Here is a 20734-nt window from a genome sequence, read left to right as displayed (position 1 = left end):
AGAGAGAGAGAGAGAGAGAGAGAGAGAGAGAGAGAGAGAGAGAGAGAGAGAGAGAGAGTTTATCAGTTATTCAGAGTTTTCCTGGGCAGTGCCGGGTTGGTCAGCTAGTGTATATATATATATATATATATATATATATATATATATATATATATATATATATATATATATATATATATATATATATATATATATATATATATATATATATATATATATATATAGAGATATAGAGAGAGAGAGAGAGAGAGAGAGAGAGAGAGAGAGAGAGAGTTTATCAGTTATTCAGAGTTTTCCTGGGCAGTGCCAGGTTGGTCAGCTAGTATACAGTATATATAAAGTAGAAAAAATAACAGCATAAAAGTAAAATATGTTTTGATTTAAAACTTTTATTATTTTATGTTAACAGAATTTTTTTTATTTCCGAGTCTGTTTTAACTTTTATTTTTCAACTATACAGCTTTGAGGATGGGATAGATATGGTTCAGAAACGTAAGCCAAAATAAAGTACGATGAACAGACGAATAGTCCTTCTTATCATACTTGCTATTCTATGTGTGTGTGTGTATATATATATATATATATATATATATATATATATATATATATATATATATATATATATATATATATATATATATATATATATATATATATATACATATATATAGATAGGTAGATAGACAGATAGATAGATAGAGAAATAGATAATCTTTAAGTACTACTGCGACCCTTTACTTCATAATGGTATTAAATCTATATTGTAGAAATTTATGATTATATAAGAGGGTGAAAATGGTAAGCTGTAACCATATGGTGGATACGGGCCGCCTGAAACTTGGACCTGTGTACTTTCATAATACTTAATGCACAGAGGGGCGGTGGGTCCGCCCTGAACGACTGAAAGTCTAATTGTTGAGCTTATTTAGCCGTAGACCTTAGATGTTACATGGAAAAATATACATGGTAGACATTAAATTTTAATCTATACACACACACACACATATATATATATATATATATATATATATATATATATATATAAGTATATATATATATATATATTATATATACACATACACATATATATACAGTATGTATAAGAAGGACAACTCCTTTATTCATCGTAATTTGCTTTGGCTTACGTTTCAGGTCCATATCTGTCTCATTCTCAAAGCTATAAAGTTGAAAAATACAAGTTATATATACACATACACATATTTTAAGTATGTGTGTATATATATACATTATATATATATATATATGATTGTGTCTGTGTGAGTTTATATATATGTATATGTACTGTATGTATATATATATATATATATATATATATATATATATATATATATATATATATATATATATATATATATATATATATATGGGCATTGAGGTTCAGTGGTGCATATTTCGGCCACACTTCACAGTTCTGTGGATCACTCCCGAACTACAGCCCATCAGTCCAACTGACTGTAAGTGGGTACCAGCATCTGCTGTAAAAAGGAAAAAAAGTCGTACAAGAAGCAACATCATCCAGAAGGACTTGCTGAGGAAGAAGGAGGCTGAACCCTTCTGGCATTACACCCTTCAGGGGGATAAAGGCATATGTAAGAAAAAAATATGATACACGTGTGTGTATCTGTGTCTTGTAAATTTGAGCCTGCTGCAACAAAAACGATTCAGGTTCGATCCCTACACAAGGATGCAACAGCCTAGGCAAATTATGTAAACACCACTGTGCATTAGTTAATCCAGGCAGTGAGTAATGTGCCTGGTAATAAAAGAGTGAAGTGGGATACGGCTAGAGTTGGAGAAGGGTATGGAACTAGGAACCCCATTCCAAAATACTAACCGCAACACATAATGGTAACACCTTCCAAAGCAACCCTTTAAAAGAAGATTATATGTAGGAGCATAAAAGACAAAGAATACAACACCAGGAGGCTAATGGCACCTATTTACAGAGTGCATTTGGAGATGGATAATGTTGGTATTTTGATGGTGGATACTGGGTGACGGGGAGGATGTGTAGTAATCGGTGGTGAAAGCTCAACAGTATGACAATCTATTATCTTAAAGATCTACCAAAAACAGTGTTTCCATACTTAGGGTCTTGAAAGAAGTAAGGAAAAAGAATATGATACCGTCGGCAGTTTTGCTGCTGTTGTTAAAGGAACAAATGACAGGGTTTCCAAGTTCTCCTAAAGCACGGCTAGTTTTTCTATTTCCGCCACTTTGAATTCATACTTGTAAAAAAGTATCAACTTCAGCAGTTTGACTTGGTAGAAAACTTCTCCAATGTCCTTATGTTATATGCCTCCCTGTTAACATCTCTAGATAATCCTTAAGACTAGTTTCTCTAAGAGCAAAGCTAACTGCATAGCAAAGCTGTCGCCATGAAACATACAAGTTCAAAGAAAGCCCATAAGGAGATAACAATGAAGTGTTAACATCTGATAACTCTCAAGGTTTGTTGTATACAAGGGAGACTTTGGCAGGAATACTTAATCAGCCAAAGAGGAAGCTAACACAGAAGTAGGAAAAGGACGAAAATGAGGAAGGAATACTCCTAATTTGAAGGAATTGCATTTTAAAAATTAATAAAATGTGTGAAAATTAGTCAACCATGCAGGTACAGGAAGTATATACACATACTAATTTTAAAGCCTATCTAATTTGCCTACAACTTTACTGAGAAAAAAAAAATCACAAACATTTCTTTGAGAATTTTACATAAAAGAATAAAAACAACTGCACAACCAATGCCAAAACAAACTATAAATTACCAACATAATCCAAATTGATGGGCAACTCTAACAACTTATTTCCTTAAAGACAGAAGTGGTGAACACCTAGCAAGCCCCTGCTGGTCTTGTAGCTCTTAAAATTTCCATGAAACACTGCTGATTTCCATATTTTGTGCGTATGTGAATTGCACGTATGTGCGACCTAACAGTAGAAACAATCAAGGATCTCATTATATATTTACTTTTAACATACAGCCTTTTCAGAGCATTAGGCTGTGAACTCTTGCTGTAATTACGTGCCAGCTCCGGTGTGCTTACTACCAGTACAGAGGAACTGACGTCCCTTGTACATGACTGGTTCAGAGCTCAAAGGCGAACATCAAAACGGATATATATATACATACATATATATATATATATATATATATATATATATATATATATATATATATATATATATATATATATGTATATATATATATATATTAACTCGTTTAAAAAATCCCCATACCTCCACAGAGCCTTCAGGAAGGTCCTTGTCACTAAAATATCTAAACTCACGAATATTAAGCAAACATATATCACTCAACCTTACGAAAAACTTACATCGCAAAAGAATTTTGATAATGGCATCCGCTCCCGCCAGGATTCAAACCCATGCCTTTTGGCATCGATGCAAAGCAGACTGGGACTTATCCATTCCACCTGTGTGTTTTATATATATATATATATATATATATATATATATATATATATATATATATATATATATATATATATATTATATATATATATATACAGTATATATACAGTATATTACGTACTCTATACAGTATATATATATATATATATATATATATATATATATATATATATATATATATATATATATATATATATATATATATATATATATATATATATATATATATATATATATATATACAAATGTGTTCGAGATGTTTATTCTAAGGTTAAGTAAATATAAAGACGTTTAATGAATTTTAGTACGTAAATCAATTAAAAACATTATATATATATATATATATATATATATATATATATATATATATATATATATATATATATATATATAAAGACGTTTTAATCGATTCATGTACTTAAAATTTATACATACACATTGTGTATGTTTACTTAACCTCAAAATAAACCACACTGAACACATTTTGTACGAAGCTGCATAATCTTTATCTCAATTGTTACATTTTTCTTCATTGTTTTATAATCATCTTTGTTTCTGAAATCTTTTGTCGTTATGATTCTCTTTTTCGCTAATTATATTTATTTGCTTGCATTTTTATTTCGCTGCCGGTGAGATTAGATGAATAAACCGATTTTTAAATCTATTGAAAATTTTACCTTATTTGACTTTCTTTTATCAGTTCATTCTTTTCCTTTCCTTTTTCCGGCCAATTATTGCTTTTCTCTCGCAATTCTAATCGAGTAATCTATTTATTACCTTATCCTCTTTTCCTTAGAAACTTTTATGATTTCCATTCACCCTTCTATTTTGGCTTTTTTTTAGTCTGCGTTCCTTAATTATTGGCTATTCTGTTATCAATAACCGATTTTATTACTTTCTTGAATTTTATAACACTGAGCCTTTATTGGATTATACAAGTTTCCCCTTAACATTCAACACATTATTCTTTATACTCACGAATTCTTAATTCCCCCAAACATTTTCTTCTCTTCCTTTTACTCTTGCTTTTCTTTCACATCGCTTTCACATAACTTCGGGGTCACTTTGTATTGCAGCTTAAAGCATGCCACCACCCTCTTAACCCATTCAAGTTGACGTCAGCATTTGCGCTTTTCGTTTGTAGGTTTGCTTTATTTCCAAGCTTATTCTTCTTTATCTTTTGTCAATTTCACCTAGTCGCAATTCAGTTACATTCTGTTCGTCTTCGCACATCATCGTAAACGGTGACCAATTTATTCAGCGGTTTCTTCCCTAAACATCTTTCTATTTTCAACATCATAAACATCATCCACTTTTCCCGTTGCTTCATCTTTCGATAACCTTTTCCTTGATAATCTATTCCATTTTGTCATCTATCACCGTTATTTGATTCTCTGTTTTTGGCTGTGTATACTTTTTGCTTCTTCCTATTTTCGTTTCTCCTCTCTCGTTTCTATTTTTTCATCGCCCCCCCTTTTTAGTGTCTCTTCCCTTTTCGTCACTCTCTTGTTTCTCATTTCTCTTATATCTCCCTTTCTAATTCCTTCCTGCCTTTGATTCTCTACCTTCATCGCCTCTTCACGCTTCTCATCACTCTCCCTTTCTTGTGTCTTTCTTTACTCATATCTCCCTCTCTAGCCTATCCCATTTTATTTTGTCCCTCTTTGGCTCTTTTCGTTTCTTTCCTCTTCCCTTTTCGTTCCATTTTCCATCACTCTCCCTTTCTTGTGTCTTTCTTTACTCTAGCCTATCCCATTTTTTTTTTATTTTATTTCGTCCCTCTTGGGCTCTTTTCGTTTCTATCCTCTTCCCTTCTCGTTCCATTTCCCCCTGCCATCCATTCTACCTTCATCTCAATTACTGGTTGGATGCAGCGGCAGGTAGAGACAGCATCTCACGGTTGGTCGACCAGACCGAAGACCATCACATTGGTGATAACAATGCTAACACACAATGATTATTGATATCCAATATGAAAGGGTGAAAAAAAAGAGGGCCTAAAGGGATTAGGTCCTTGGGACATTCCCCTGCCATGCCCATGGGTACTTCCACCGTCAGCTTCAGAACAAAGGGCGTGAAAGATAAACTTGGGGTCCCTCACCCCCTTCTAGGGACGTTCGTTGTCTACTTTTTTTGTTACACGAAGAATGACTGGTTGGTTATGCAGTTGGAGAATGCACAGGTTTGACATTTCCATGTCAGTGTTTCAGACTAACATTATCTGCCGGGAGAAAGGGAGCTGGTGATTTGGTACGAAACATGTACTGTACATGTCAGGCAGGGCAGCAGCCGATCGAGAGTACGGTCTACCCAAAAGCCAAATCAAAGTCCTTCAAAAGAAGGCATCGTGCTTACCCATACAAAAAATGAAAAAGCACGTTAAAAGAAAAAAAAATTATCCCTTAAGAGTTAGGAACACTTAGAACTTAGAACTGTCTTTGGCTTTTGACCATTAAAGGACCAGTTCAGATAGATTAATGCATTCCCCCTTTATATTAATTTATCATCTCTTTCTATTGTTACAGATGCAAAAGAGTCTACAGCAATTAACTGATTTCCAATAAGATATGTGTCTGGTGTAAGGCAAAAATGATAATGTTACAGATGTGTAAAGCCAGATATGAAGTTGAATACCTCCGTGTTTATATATATATCCGTATTATATATATATATATATATATATATATATATATATATATATATATATATATATATATATATATATATATATATATATATATATGTATATATATATATACATAAGTATTTATATATATGTATGTTTATGTTTATTTGTAATACTCATAATGAAATCTTGTGTTCTTGATTTGCACTCATATAAAGAGACCAACAAATTCTATATTCTAAATGATTCTATATAAATATATATATGTAATTACGCTGATACATACATACATACATATACATACGCACACATCACACACATTGCATATTATATAAATATATAAATACGAATATATATATATATATATATATATATATATATATATATATATATATATATATATATATAGAACGCCAAATTAAAAAAATACAGCAGTAAGCCTTTCAAGCCATAAAGATCAACGGATAAATGTTACAAGTCTGACGCCCAATAATTACGGGGCATTATAAGTCCTCTATTTAGTCAACCATTTTTAAACGGAACTTTTAGCCGTATAACCATTACCTATGTGGAAAAGATTAAGTTGTACACCTTACAATATACTAGCCACTTTTAGAAAGATGCTTTAGATGTACAAGCTGCCAAGGAAACAGAATAAACTGTAATCACTCAGTAAAACATTGCCCGTTAATAAAAAACGGCTGCCCCGCTGACTCTGGTCAAATAATATTACGGATTCAAGAAAGACAGGGTAATTAAAAATGAATTACGCTGGTCAGCTACTTCTCTTAACTTTTCCCGTCAGACAATTATTGCAATAGCTCATCTCAGTCATTAGAAAGTGGAGGGATTAAAATCAACTGATGACGATAAGCGTGATAGGATCTTTTAAATACAATGACTTTCTATTAAACGGTTCCAAGAAACCATAGCATCATCTGACAGTGATGAGGAGATATTGGATGGTTATGAATGTGGCATATAAGAACACACGTCTGGCTTATTATCTATACACATGCTTATGTATGTATACATATACATTATACATATATATATATATATATATATATATATATATATATATATATATATAGAATATATATATACACGTATATACATACATACATATATATATATATATATATATATATATATATATATATATATATATATATAATAATAAGAATTATCATGAATATTGTACGCATCATGTGTGCGAAAAGTGACCACAAAGGAAGAGGAAACAGGAATATCTATTTCAAAGACTTTTTACGGTTGATTTGGCTGCATCGTCGAGATTACTCGCTTCCTTTCCTTTCGTGGTCAGTTTTCACGATAGAAATTACACGCGTAAATTTTCGGGCCCTTACTCTATCACAGTGTGTATGGGGTCATGTTATATAATATATATGATATATAATATGATGGTTAGATAAAAGAGGGTTTGCAACAAAAAAAAAAAAAGGTATAGGTCTGACTTCGTGATCGGTATATGGGATCGTTTCTTCTACTGAATTCATTTTACTTGAGATGCATATTGAAATGTTATGTCTTCTTGAGGAGCAATGGATGACTCTCTCTCTCTCTCTCTCTCTCTCTCTCTCTCTCTCTCTCTCTCTCTCTCTCTCTGTACGACTACCAATTTGACCGTTAAAAGTAAAATAATAGAAACGTATTGTTACCGGTAAAAACTCATTACCATGATACTACTGATGTCACGAAGTATTAATCGATGTAGCCCTGTCCACACGTACATACACATTATATATATACATATATATATATATATATATATATATATATATATATATATAATTATATATATATTAAATATATATATATATATATATATATATATATATATATATATAAATAAATAAATATATATATATATATATATATATATATATATATATATATATATATATATATATATATATGTGTATGTACGTGTGACAGGTCCACATCGATTAATACTTCAGTGACATTTGTAATATCATGGTAATGACAGTTTGTACCAGTAACAATACGTTTCTATTACTTTACTGTACTTCTAACGGTCAATTTTGGTAGTCGTAAAGAGAGAGAGAGAGAGAGAGAGAGAGAGAGAGAGAGAGAGAGAGAGAGAGAGAGAGAGAGAGAGAGAGAGAGAGTCATCCATTGCTCCTCAAGAAGACGTAACATTTCAATATGCATCTCAAGTAAAATGAATTCAATAGAAGAAACGATCCCATATACCGATCACGAAGTCAGACCTACACCCTTTTTTTTTTTTTTGTTGCAAACCCTCTTTCATTTAACCATCAGGTTCGCGAAGGTCAGATACAATCGGGCTGGCTTTCCCAAAGGCTTATAGGTTGAGGCCATTTCCGTTTCCTAATTTTGTGTCTTTCAAGTACTAAAACTGTCTGAATAGCTACAATGTGCTAATAGGCCATCGTCACTTTTCTGCACTTTTTTCTCCATTCGTCACTTCTAATCCATATTTTTCCCTCTCTTCCCATGAAGGATAGTTTGCTCTACTCGATCTAAAGCCAGTTTGTTATTTACGCGGAAACTAAGTAAGAGCATTCGATTCGTTTTGAGGACTGGGGCTTCCGTTACACAATTATTAAAGAACATGGACCGGTTTATATCTACCATTAATAATCTGTATTCTTTGTGTGACAAGACAGTCAAACATAACCAAACTACAGAAAAGCAATTCTGAGCTAAGCAGGCGACAACCTTAAAACACACGTAACGCGGAATCTCTCGAAACCGACCAAATGTACTTAGAGAATTATGTCATTCTTTTGCTTATAAGACTGACCTATTTTATGAACTCAAGTCCAAGAGGGCGGCTGCAAAAGGCTCCAAAAGAGAAACTCTGATTAACTGCAAAGAATACATTTTAGCAAAATTGTCTGTGCAAGTTAACCTCCCGGTCATCTTCCATAATGGTTACTTCCCTCCGGCTCCGACTGATTCGGAAATTCGCGACTTTTATTCAAATATTACATCACTGCTTTACAGGGACGCGTGGTGCAGAGCAAATAAATATAAATAGCAGTTGGTAAAAAATAAAGAAACTCATTATGGAACTCTTTGGTTGGGCCCAAAATTTTTTTAAGGTTACGTCATGTGGACTTTCTTCCTTTCGTTTGTTCGACGACATCCTGGCAAAGTATAGCGTGGAAAATTAAACCAACTTTTTGCGTGAGATGAAAAAGGACGAAATAATTAACGTATATTTTAGAATTCTTAAGCGGTCGGTTAAATCAGTTTCTTGATGCTAAAAGAATCACAGAAAGTGATAAATAAATTTCTTCAAGTGCTAAACAATTTAATCTGCGGCAAACATTGAGAGAATACCACGGCGTCGGCCGCATTCTTTAACAAGGCTCTGTAGAAAGGCCAGACAGTTTGCCAAGCTGTATTCATAAAGTAACAATGCGAGAAGAAATGCTTAAAGGAATGTAAATACCTATAAGGAATATTCCTGTTTTTTTCAGAGAAAAGTTTTCAACAAAAGTGAGACGTTTAAAAAATGGAAGTTTAATCAATAAATATGTGAGAGATATGAGGAAAATGGTTAAAAACTCCTTATACTCGTACAAGGTGTAGCATCCTATCAAGGGGAGACAGCAAAGAAATCTATCCTCTAAGTTCACATTTCTAAAGGGAAAAAAAGCAAATAACTTTGATCTGTGGGCAAACAGTTCACGGAGAGCTGAAAAATTTTAATGTGTGTGTGTGTGTGTATACATATATATATATATATATATATATATATATATATATATATATATATATATATATATATATATATATATATATATATGTGTGTGTGTGTGTGTGTGTCTGTGTGTGTGAACTTCTGTTACATACACCATGACATTTTTCATATTCACAAATATGGGGCCAGAAATTTCGGTTAATATCCTGTCCACTATACCTCTGGAATAACTTACACATATGGGGAACTATAATTGACAAGTGCTTCGCCTCCACTGGCATTCGAATGCTGCCTGGTTTAGAAACAGTAATGTTCAGTGATTTTTGACCCATGGTTCAATGGTCAAAAAATCACTGTACATCGCTGTTTCTAAACCAGGCTGCAGTTCGAATTTCACTGGTGACGAAGCACTTATCAACTATAATTCCCCTTGGGTGTAAGTTATTCCATGGGTATAATAGATATTAACCGATATTCCTTGCTTAATATTTGTAGATATTTATCAATATATACATATATATATATATATATATATATATATATATATATATATATATATATATATATAATGTATATATACATGTATAACTGAATCACGAAAACATGGAACGTGTGTGTGTGTGTGTGTGTGTGTGTGTGTGTGTGTGGTTGACAATGATTAATTATGTAAATGTTAAACATAAGATTTTTGTTATCAGATTCATTAGCAATTAATAAAAAAAAATACTTTTCAATAAGCTGTTCTCTGGAGAGCAGAAAATTAAAAGTAACACGAGAGTGAAATATGCAAAATCTTATAATCGTTATGCTTAATACTCTACGAAAAAAATATTGAATTTGTACAACATGGAAAACTCAAAATATAGTCATAAAGTTATACACTGAAGTTTTTTTTTATACTCACAGATATATTAAGTCACAAATATCGTTTAATATCGAATTCATTATACCCTGTTATATACCCCTCTGGACGTGAGCTATTTTCTAAGTATGGTGAATATCAAACGATATTTGAGATATCAAACGATATTTGAGTATAGTATATATATATATATATATATATATATATATATATATATATATATATATGTGTGTGTGTGTGTGTGTGTGTGTGTGTGTGTGTGTGTGTGTGTGTGTGTGTGTGTGTGCGCGCGTGTGCGTTTGAGCTCCAATCATGTTATAAATCTACTGATCATGAACAAAATTATGCGTAAGCATGTACCCAAATATACGTGGATTAACTTTCGTAAATTTTCTATATACGCATTGAGGTAATGTTTCTTGCCGTTATATACAGCAGGAGACTTCATCGAAGTCCCTCCTCGCCCCAGCAGAATCCCAAACCCACTATAAAGCGCCCTTCTATTCCTACTACCCCCACCCCCACCGTAACATCCTCTTGGACAAACAAGCACATGACTAGGAATATGACGGACATCAAAACCTCATTGTTCGAAGCTGCTCCAAAAGACTTCGTCATTTTCCAGTACCTGTGTGATCGATTAAACTGAACTTCTCTGTGTTCTTGTTTCAAGTGTTCTGCTTCCCGATGTCTAGCGATGACGTTGGAAGGTTTGCAGTACAAGTCATCTAATAAGTCATTCTTATTTAGGAACAGGAAAAACTCCCATCTCTTACTTATTAATCTCACTGACAAAATTAAAATCTGAACGAGGAATTTCGGGAAATATCTTACTCGGACGAACGATAATCAATGACAGGGATATGGGGTAGAAAAAGGGTCGAAAGAGATGCGCTGACATTGTTAATTAAAAGGATGGTCTGCCTCAAGTTTAACCCTTTGTGAGCTTTTTTTATCTTTTGTTGTCCTCTAGGGTTGGTTATTGGGACCCTCGGGTTTCCTTGGTTTATCCTACACGGGGACCCTTCCCTTCCCTTCCTTCAGTCCACCATACAACTCCTCCCGGACCCTCCCTTCGTCCATCCGCATAACCTGCTACCTTCCATCCTTCTTCCCTTCACATCCTCCTCCTCCTCCTCCTCCTCCTCCTATCATCACCCTCACCCCCCTTCTCAGGCCTTCCTTCTGCCATTCTGAAAGCGCTTGTCAAAAACCGCTTTGAAAGCTATCCGTTACCTCTTCACAAACGCTTATGTAGCCGAGTGGACGAAAGGTCCTCTTTCCAGGATGCCTTGACTTCCACCAAGCTCGAGGGTTTTCTAGGATCACGCTCGGCCTATGGCTGGAACGTTTCATGTACAATAATATTCACGAAATACGAAGTCCACTGCACGACACCAGTGTAATGGGCAGTTAAGACTATGAATCAGGAAGTAATACAACTACAAAATCTATTTTCAGCCAAGTTAAATCTACGACCTGAATATTTTAAAACAGCAAAACCTTCAGAATAACAAGTGGACTACAAGGCTGATTGGGTATACTTAAAAGCACAAGATATTCAAGTTAGCTTAACTTTACCCACAATTATTTTCAGTAATCTAATATTTTACAGTTATATTTAACATGATCGAAGCTACTTCTAGCAGCGTATGTGAGTTCTCTAAATTCACTGGCGGAATTATTTTCCAAAACGGAAGAATAAGGCGACCAAAATGTTTTTAAAAAGCACAATTAACTTTCCGTTATTTTAAGGCCACAAAATGGTCTTAACCTTTTCCATGGTTTCCAAACATGAAACCGTGCGGTGGAAATAAATCAAAGCTGTTAAAATATTTCTCAAGTCAATTTCGTGTGTTCAAGTAATTTGTGTACTTATTTATTTCACGGTTCTACACTCACATTATATAGGATGAAAATCTGAATTCTTCCGTTTATCATGTCTTAGAATATTTACGCTCATTTTCACTGTTTAATAGCCTAAATAAAAGTGCTAGGAATGAGTCCTGTATTAAAGTTAATATGCTTATTTAAATTAAGAGAAAATTAAATACGTGATCTGATTTACAATTTAGCCAGCCTAAGGTATTTTATTCTTGGCGCTAACGAATACGCATAAACAAAATAAATGCACAGTTATGTACAGATGCATGAATGCCTTTCGTGAAATGGAAGACGGAATGCTTCGTACGCCTGGCCTTGTCTTCACCTTCAAATATTTCCAAAACCAAACAAAATTTATTTAAAAAGAGGACTTGCAAAAAGTACATTACATTCGTCATCAGATCATTTAAGAGGACAGTTCTTCATAACATTATTATTTTATTATTATTTCAGTAGATGAAACCTATTCACATGGAACAAGCACACAGGGGTCACTGACCTGAAATTCAAGCTTCCAAAGACTGTTGGATTCAACCTCCTACCGCAGACCCCACACTGCGGCAGTAACTGATCATGATACAGAGCCAGTGATTTTTCATTGCTCTGGGGGAGACGCGAACCCGCGACTGATGACCTGTAAAAGATTCTGCTGTTCAAAATTTAGCAGTCAGAAAAGAACTGTCAAAATCAACAGCTTAAAATCAGACACCTACGTAGAAAATGTGGTTGTCAGTTATTTAAAACCAGTAACTAAGACTAATAATGTTTTGCTGTTTTTTTTTTTATCATACCTCCTTATTTTGAGAAACATTATTTGGCTGAAAATGTCTGATGAGTACAGTCATACAAATCCAAACGAATTAAAAACAAAAACCCCACATTCAGGAAAAGACCCCAAAACATCTTTGTCTACCGTCCCTGACAGCCCCAGCTGTCGGGAATGATGCCATTCATTTTCCCCGTCAGGTTGTCTCGATATTAGCCAGCATGCTCTGAATACAAACGAGCCACGGGACACCTTCAAGCCTCTTTTCAGGCGCGTTCGTCTGAAATACCAACAGCTGACGCAAGTGTGGCTGTATCGGTGTTTATATCAGAGTTAGTAATAGCAGAGTATATCATTGCCACTGGCGTGGCGGGAACAATGGAACCGGCGGTACATAAATGGAGGATGAGATCTCTTTGATATTCATCAGGACTCTGCTATTCATATTCACTATCGGCGTTACCGTCGCCACGGAAATTGCACTTTCGCGAATACTTTCAAAACCATTTTTTTCGATAAAGTAATTCTTTGTTAACATTATGATACTGTGAAGTGAACGAACTAATATTTGCGGATGAAATTATGTACATGCATTTTGTAGGAAAAGTTCGTGTGGTTTCATATAAACATACACACATACATATATATATGTGTGTGTGTCTGAGAGAGAGAGAGAGAGAGAGAGAGAGAGAGAGAGAGACTGCCCGCGGTGGCAATGACACATTCGTCATAACATGGTCGATACTTCAGCGAAGTTACACAACGTTCCGTCTAGCTAATGCCTGAATGAATGAGCAACCAACAAGAAAAGCCAGACGCCACTGGCTCATAAACTCTTGAGCTTCAAGATTCACGGCGGGAGCTGCTCTGCTTACCCCATTCTTTAAAATCTCGATGAAAATCGAAAGAGTAACACCTAGCATATGGTAAAATGTGTGTATATACTTACATATGCATACATACAAACATACATTTTTATACATATTATATATATATATATATATATATATATATTTATATATATATACATATATATATATATATACATATATACATATATATATATTATATATACATATATATATATATATATATATATATATATATATATATATATATATATATATATATATATATATATATATATATATATATATATATATATATATATATATATATATATATATATATATATATATATATATATATATATATATATATATATATATATATATATATATATATATATATATATATATATATATATATATATATGTGTATAATATATATATATATTGAACTGTTCTTTCGATTTTCATCGAGATTTTAGAATTGAAACAACGACAGACAGTGACTGTTTTGACCACTGAATTATCTTGATGTCCCAGTGGTCAAACTCATTGTCTATTTTTCTTTCTAAACCAGGCAGCAGTTCAAATCCTGCCGGTGGCGAAGCATTCACCAATTACATTTCCCATTGGGTGTACGTTATTCGCGAGGTAGTGAACTGGATGTTAAACAATATTTGTGGCTTAATATCTGTGAATACAAAAAATAAAAAAACAAAAGTCATATAGGTGTTATATAAAAAATCATAGGTGTATATAATATATATATATATAAAACATTATATATATATATATACATATATACACATATATATGTATGTATATATATCATACAAATCTGGCAGATTCGATGCACATACATACATTGTAGTCAAGGGCAAGAATACTCTGGAGATTCACACTTCCTTTATTGCTTCCAACATTTCGTGATTCATAATCAAATCATCAGGGAATTCTATGGAAAATTAAATTAATTAATAAAAGTACTGAACGGCTAAAACTGAATTACGTTAAAACATTAGTCACTAAAAATTTATAAAGGCTGTTCAAAATTACACACACTAGAGCACACTTAAATACATACACACAAAGTATAAAATCACGTTACATACGGACACATATGGTTACACAAAGCACATTAAAAATGGCAAAATCACAAAACCCTCCAAATAAAAAAAAAAAATTACAAAAAATTGTCTAATTTTAAGAAAAAATTTTTTCCAAAGAATGGAGAGACAAACAAAGACAGTAATATACTTATAAAAAAAAGCGGAAGACGCTAACCTTACAATGCAAACGACAGAACCACACTAACAGTAAAAGAAAAATATATACAGAAAAACAAAACAAAAAGATCAGAGGTATAAACAGTAATGACCTATGACAAAAACAATGGAATTGAGGCAGTTTGCGTGTTTAATGAGGGAACCCACAGTTTAATATTTAAGGACTCAAGTGTCTGCAGTTTCTGTTGGTTCTGTGCTTGGCCAATAACTTTAAAATCATCATAATTTATATGTTTTGCACTTGGTGGCATGATTTCTTATGCAGGATAGCTCTGGATTGGAGAGTCGGCATCCAGTTCTATAACTCACGCCCTTATGAGAGTCGGCTCTGACCCTAAGAAGCCGCCTGGTGGATCCAACATATGTTTCCAGACTACATCTGGGACAAGTATATTCATGAACAACACCAGACGACATCAAAGGGCAGAGCCGATCTTTAAACCTGAAGAGTGAGTCGATTGTCTTTTCACTGTCATAATGAAGAGACAGTCACATTCAAGGAGAAAAAGTAAAGGCAAATTTTGATGATCACACTGACTTTCCTCTTTCGAAATCTTAATGCAAAGCTATATACGCTTATAGACCACTATCCCGGCGAATCACATGACACAAGTATGAACAACAGAATGAAGAAAATTCCTCCTCTTTTCCTGATATAAAACTCATGGGGCCGGAGAACAATAATGAACGTGAATCCTACAAAATAGTAAAAATTTTCATTTTCTTTAGAGAGCGGCGGCTACATAATTAATGGGGGACTCGTGGATTACGAGTAAAGAAGAAAGAGTCTCTCATAGACTTGAAACTGATTATATTACGGAGAGAAAAAGTAAAAAAAAAAATCTACTGAAAATTCATTTTAGCTGTGCGTTTTCTTCCTGAGCGATAACTAAGGGGATTTTAAGAGAGCGAGAGAACTGCAACGGATTAAAATAAGAAACCACAGGGATTATCGAGGCTCCATTTTAAATGTGCTTTCTGGCCGAAATTCTACGGGCAGTCGTTCGCCTCGCTCAATGTTTCTGCAAAAGCTATTAGGCTGTTCTGCAACCGACCCACTACCCGGCTCGGTGAGGCGGCGGCAAAGTGTTCCACAATTTGGGTAAAAAAATAAAATCTACTCGATCTACTTACTCTTTTGGTTCATATCTGCGGATGGCCACAAAATGATACAATAAATTGTCCACCGGCAATAAGGCTTATGAAAATACAGAACTAACGTGTTACTGGAACTTGGATTGTAGTGGTTACGCTTTGGTCTAAGGCAGTGGTTCTAACCTGGGGTATCTATACTCCCAAGGGTACGAAACCTCAAACCTGGGGGTACGAGACATGATAACCAGCAAGGTTTGTATCACTAATCCTTTTCATATGTTTGTATTGTATATATCTTGGATGGGGGTACGAGAAAATTTTCTGAGATGTCAAGGGGTACGGCCACTGAAAAAGGTTAAGAACCACTGGTCTAAGGAATGCCTTAGTAATCAAATGGTTGGAATACCCCAATCTAGAGAAAACCCATATATACTCCAATTCGTTATGAATGTGACAAGGGTCACGAATCCTTACAGCACTGGTAACAAGATCTGAGTTCTTATTTTAGACCTCCCATATGAAAAACAGTGAGTACACATGTCTGAATCAGTTTGCTCTCCATTATTTCAACGAAAAAGCAAATAAATGCGGATTACGGCACAGCACTGTAAACAAAAAAGGTACACTATCATCATTTTCTTGTTCCTAGATGAATGTTATTGATCTAAAGCATTATTAAAACTATCTTCTTCCTGCTATATAAATCGTTAGTACTTTCAAGCAACTGCAAATAACATCCGTTTCAAAAAATTCAATATGCATGTGATATAGATACGCTTCACTTAGGAATTATTTTCAAAATTTTAATAAAATAATAATAATAATAATAATAATAATAATAATAATAATAATAATAATAATAATAATAATAATAATATGAAGGGAGTAGACCCTCTTTTAAACAGGTCTTATTAAAAAGGATGGCTGTATTATGCGAATTTATCTTATATAGTGTCTTTTCTATCTTCCTTATTATTCGCTTTTCAGGCTCAGCGATGTTAGTCAGCAACTGGCCGATATTCATATATAATAATAATAATAATAATAATAATAATAATAATAATAATAATAATAATAATAATAATAATAATAATAATAATACTTTCAAAAATATGAATATCTCCAGAGTGCTCTCATAATTTCTTTTGCACGTTACACTGAGTCGAGGAAGGAACAGGATGTTCACCAGAAATGATGAATAAAATGAGGATGGAACTGAGGACCAGTGAACGCTTTAAACTTGTTACAAACAAAAGACAATCCCTCATGAGAATTATCAATACCCTATGCTTCAATCCGTTTCAGGAAGATATTTTAAGAGGATAAAAATTATGAATTAATTTTTTGACTCATACTCATCAGATAAATTCCAAGAATTCCCATAACCACAAGAAAAGATCATTTAAGAGGACAATAATTATGAATTAATTTTTTAACTTATACTCATCAGATAAATTCCAAGAATTCCCATAACCACAAGACAAGATCATTTAAGAGGACAAAAATTATTAATTAATTTTTAACTTATACTCATCAGATAAATTCCAAGAATTCCCATAACCACAAGACAAGATAATTTAAGAGGACAAAACTTATGAATTAATTTTTTTGACTCATACTCATCAGATAAATTCCAAGAATTCCCATAACCACAAGACGTTCTCATAACTATGGAGTCTTCTAGACCTTGACATAGCTAGAGAATTTTCGAGTGATTCATATGATGCGGAACATTCCACGTGTCCTCAATTTAGAAACTTTCTCTTATTCCCAGTATTTTAAAATTTTCCACTACATCCTCATAAAAAGCGTCTTGCAAAAATCCTCGTGTCCATAAATAAACTAAGAGTAGGGACTTTACTCCTCTTATCACAAAGAGCAACACAGACTTGCAATATAAGCAGTCTAACGTTAGAAGACTGAAAGTATAAACATGCAATCAGGTAAATATGACGCACACACACAAGTACAGAGATATATAGGAATAGTGATAGATAATAAAATACTCTCATCACCTAAGAACCTCACATTAATCAAGATCTTTATATCCTTGTTTAGCGTAACATAAATGAAATCAAATTGATTCTGATGAAAAACTTTGCTGTTTGCTGCTATTATAAGTTGGCCAAGATCGTATAACGAATGCCCATGAGAGATCAGTACTACAGGAAGAGATTGAAATAGAAACCAAATGCTAAGACATATTAAACTAAAGTACACAGACTAAAATCATATATTTATATATATATATATATATATATATATATATATATATATATATATATAGATATATATATATATATATATATATATATATATATACATATATATATATATATATACATATATATATATATAGTCATAAACACTCGCTTTACCATTCTTTGTCGATTGGCGTAACTCTGCAAGTTGTGTCAAGTCATTGTTCAACTGGGAGACCGCCAAGAATGTTTAGACAAACCGGTTGATGATGTTATGGACGAATTTATGAGATTCAGGCTGCTAAACCAAGCACTTTAAGCCATTTAGCACTTACAATAGGGAAAAAAAAGAAGTTGGGGAGGTTGGACAGCAAGATAAAGAGAGCCAGAAAATAAAGGAAATGAACTGAATGGATTTAAAGGTGGAATTATGAGAAACATCACATTTGAACTATGCAGTAATGGTTTAGAGTGACTGAACAACAAGACTGAAGAAAGAAAGCGAGAACGGAGGTGAAGTAGAAGAAAAAGTGGGTGCAGCTAGGGGCCAAAGGGAAACGGCATACATCCTTCAGTAGAGCCTACAGTGCACCACATAAGGTAATCTGACAGTACTAACCCCTATGGGGAAAGTACCCCTATGGGGGAAGGGTGATGGTGTTGACAGAGCCATGTGGTCAGGGAGTGGCATTTGAGCTATAGAGTAGTCGTCATAATTATTAATGAAATATCCAAGGGCAAAAAGAAAAAAAAAAAGTGAAATACCTGTCTAAAAGAGGGATGGGTTAATACTATCATCATCAGGAGAAACACACCGGTAGGTGGAACGTTTTTTAAAGACTTGAATAAGAGACGGAAGAGTGGTAACTGATTGATTTACTAGAAGCTGACAAAACCTTGAATGTGCTTATGAATGAATTCCCAGTTTTTAAAGTGGAATCATCAATAATAAAGAAACTTAGTAAATGGAAAAAACAAGGGTGCAATGAAATCACTGCAGAGATAATTTTAGCTGAAACTGAAATGATAGTATACTAACTATACTGACTTGCAGAATAAGGACTTAGGAAATAAAGCCTGATGCCTGGAAGTAATAGCTAGGGTACCAAAGAAAGGTGAACTGACTGAATATGGTAACACAGGCACTGCACTCACGTTGGTTGCAATGATAGTGTTCGGTGAGCTTTTCTCAGTTTGCTGGAGAAAGAAACTGATAAAAAAACTTAGGAATGAGCGAGTTGATTTTAGAAAGGGCAGGAGTTGGAAAGTATCAAAATTGGTTAATCACAAGAATTCTTTTGACAACATCTACAGACCAATATGACGGAAGGTCTTGCGTCACTATGGCATATCTGTTAAATATGCAAAGCTCACAGAAATTTTTCATGAGTAAATTAAGGCGAAGCTGATGATGATGAGTCTTGTCAGGTGAGTTCCCAGTAAATATTAGGATGCTACAATGTTATTTCACCTTTGCTGTTTGACCTTCTCATAGATTTTATAATGAAAAAGTTGGAAGGAGATGCAGCAGATTTAGATTGGAGTAGCAATGGAAACATGAAGGGCTATAGAATTTGCAGGTGATGTTTAAATCTGAAAAACACCACAAGATTTAGAAATATTACTAAACAGAAAGTACACTTATTTAAACAGATCGGACTCAATATGAACCTAAAGAACACCAAAGCAATGAGGAGCGGGAATGCACGAAGCGGTGAAATAACACTTAATGGAGAAAGGATTAACGGTGATGAATCTTTGAAATGTTTAGTAACAATGATGTCCAGCACAGGTTCGTTTCAGTTGTAATTTAGTGGGACTAAAGCAAGAAAATCTAAGAATTAATAGGCTGAATAAGATCTGGAAATCAAACAGATTGAAACTGGATACAAAAGTAAGAACATTTAGCACACTGTACTGCTATACGAACATAAATCGAGGTATGACAATGAAACTGTATCTAAAGCTTTAAGATGGTAGGACAGAGTTAGGAAT

General features: G+C 33.6%; 1 protein-coding gene across 1 annotated transcript in view; it reads right to left on the bottom strand.

Annotated features, from left to right (window-relative positions):
• Positions 1 to 20734, bottom strand: part of LOC136837530 (uncharacterized) — a 409835-nt gene that overhangs the window by 219877 nt on the left and 169224 nt on the right. Inside the window, exon 2 of the mRNA XM_067102377.1 lies at positions 13043 to 13177. Coding sequence (XP_066958478.1) covers positions 13043 to 13177 — 135 coding nt within the window. The remainder of the gene's footprint in view (positions 1 to 13042; positions 13178 to 20734) is intronic.

Source organism: Macrobrachium rosenbergii, chromosome 59 (assembly GCF_040412425.1).
Source record: "Macrobrachium rosenbergii isolate ZJJX-2024 chromosome 59, ASM4041242v1, whole genome shotgun sequence".
Classification (NCBI taxonomy): Eukaryota; Metazoa; Arthropoda; class Malacostraca; order Decapoda; family Palaemonidae; genus Macrobrachium; species Macrobrachium rosenbergii.
Note: the sequence above shows the minus strand (reverse complement) of the source record. Positions and strands in the feature narration are given on the sequence as shown.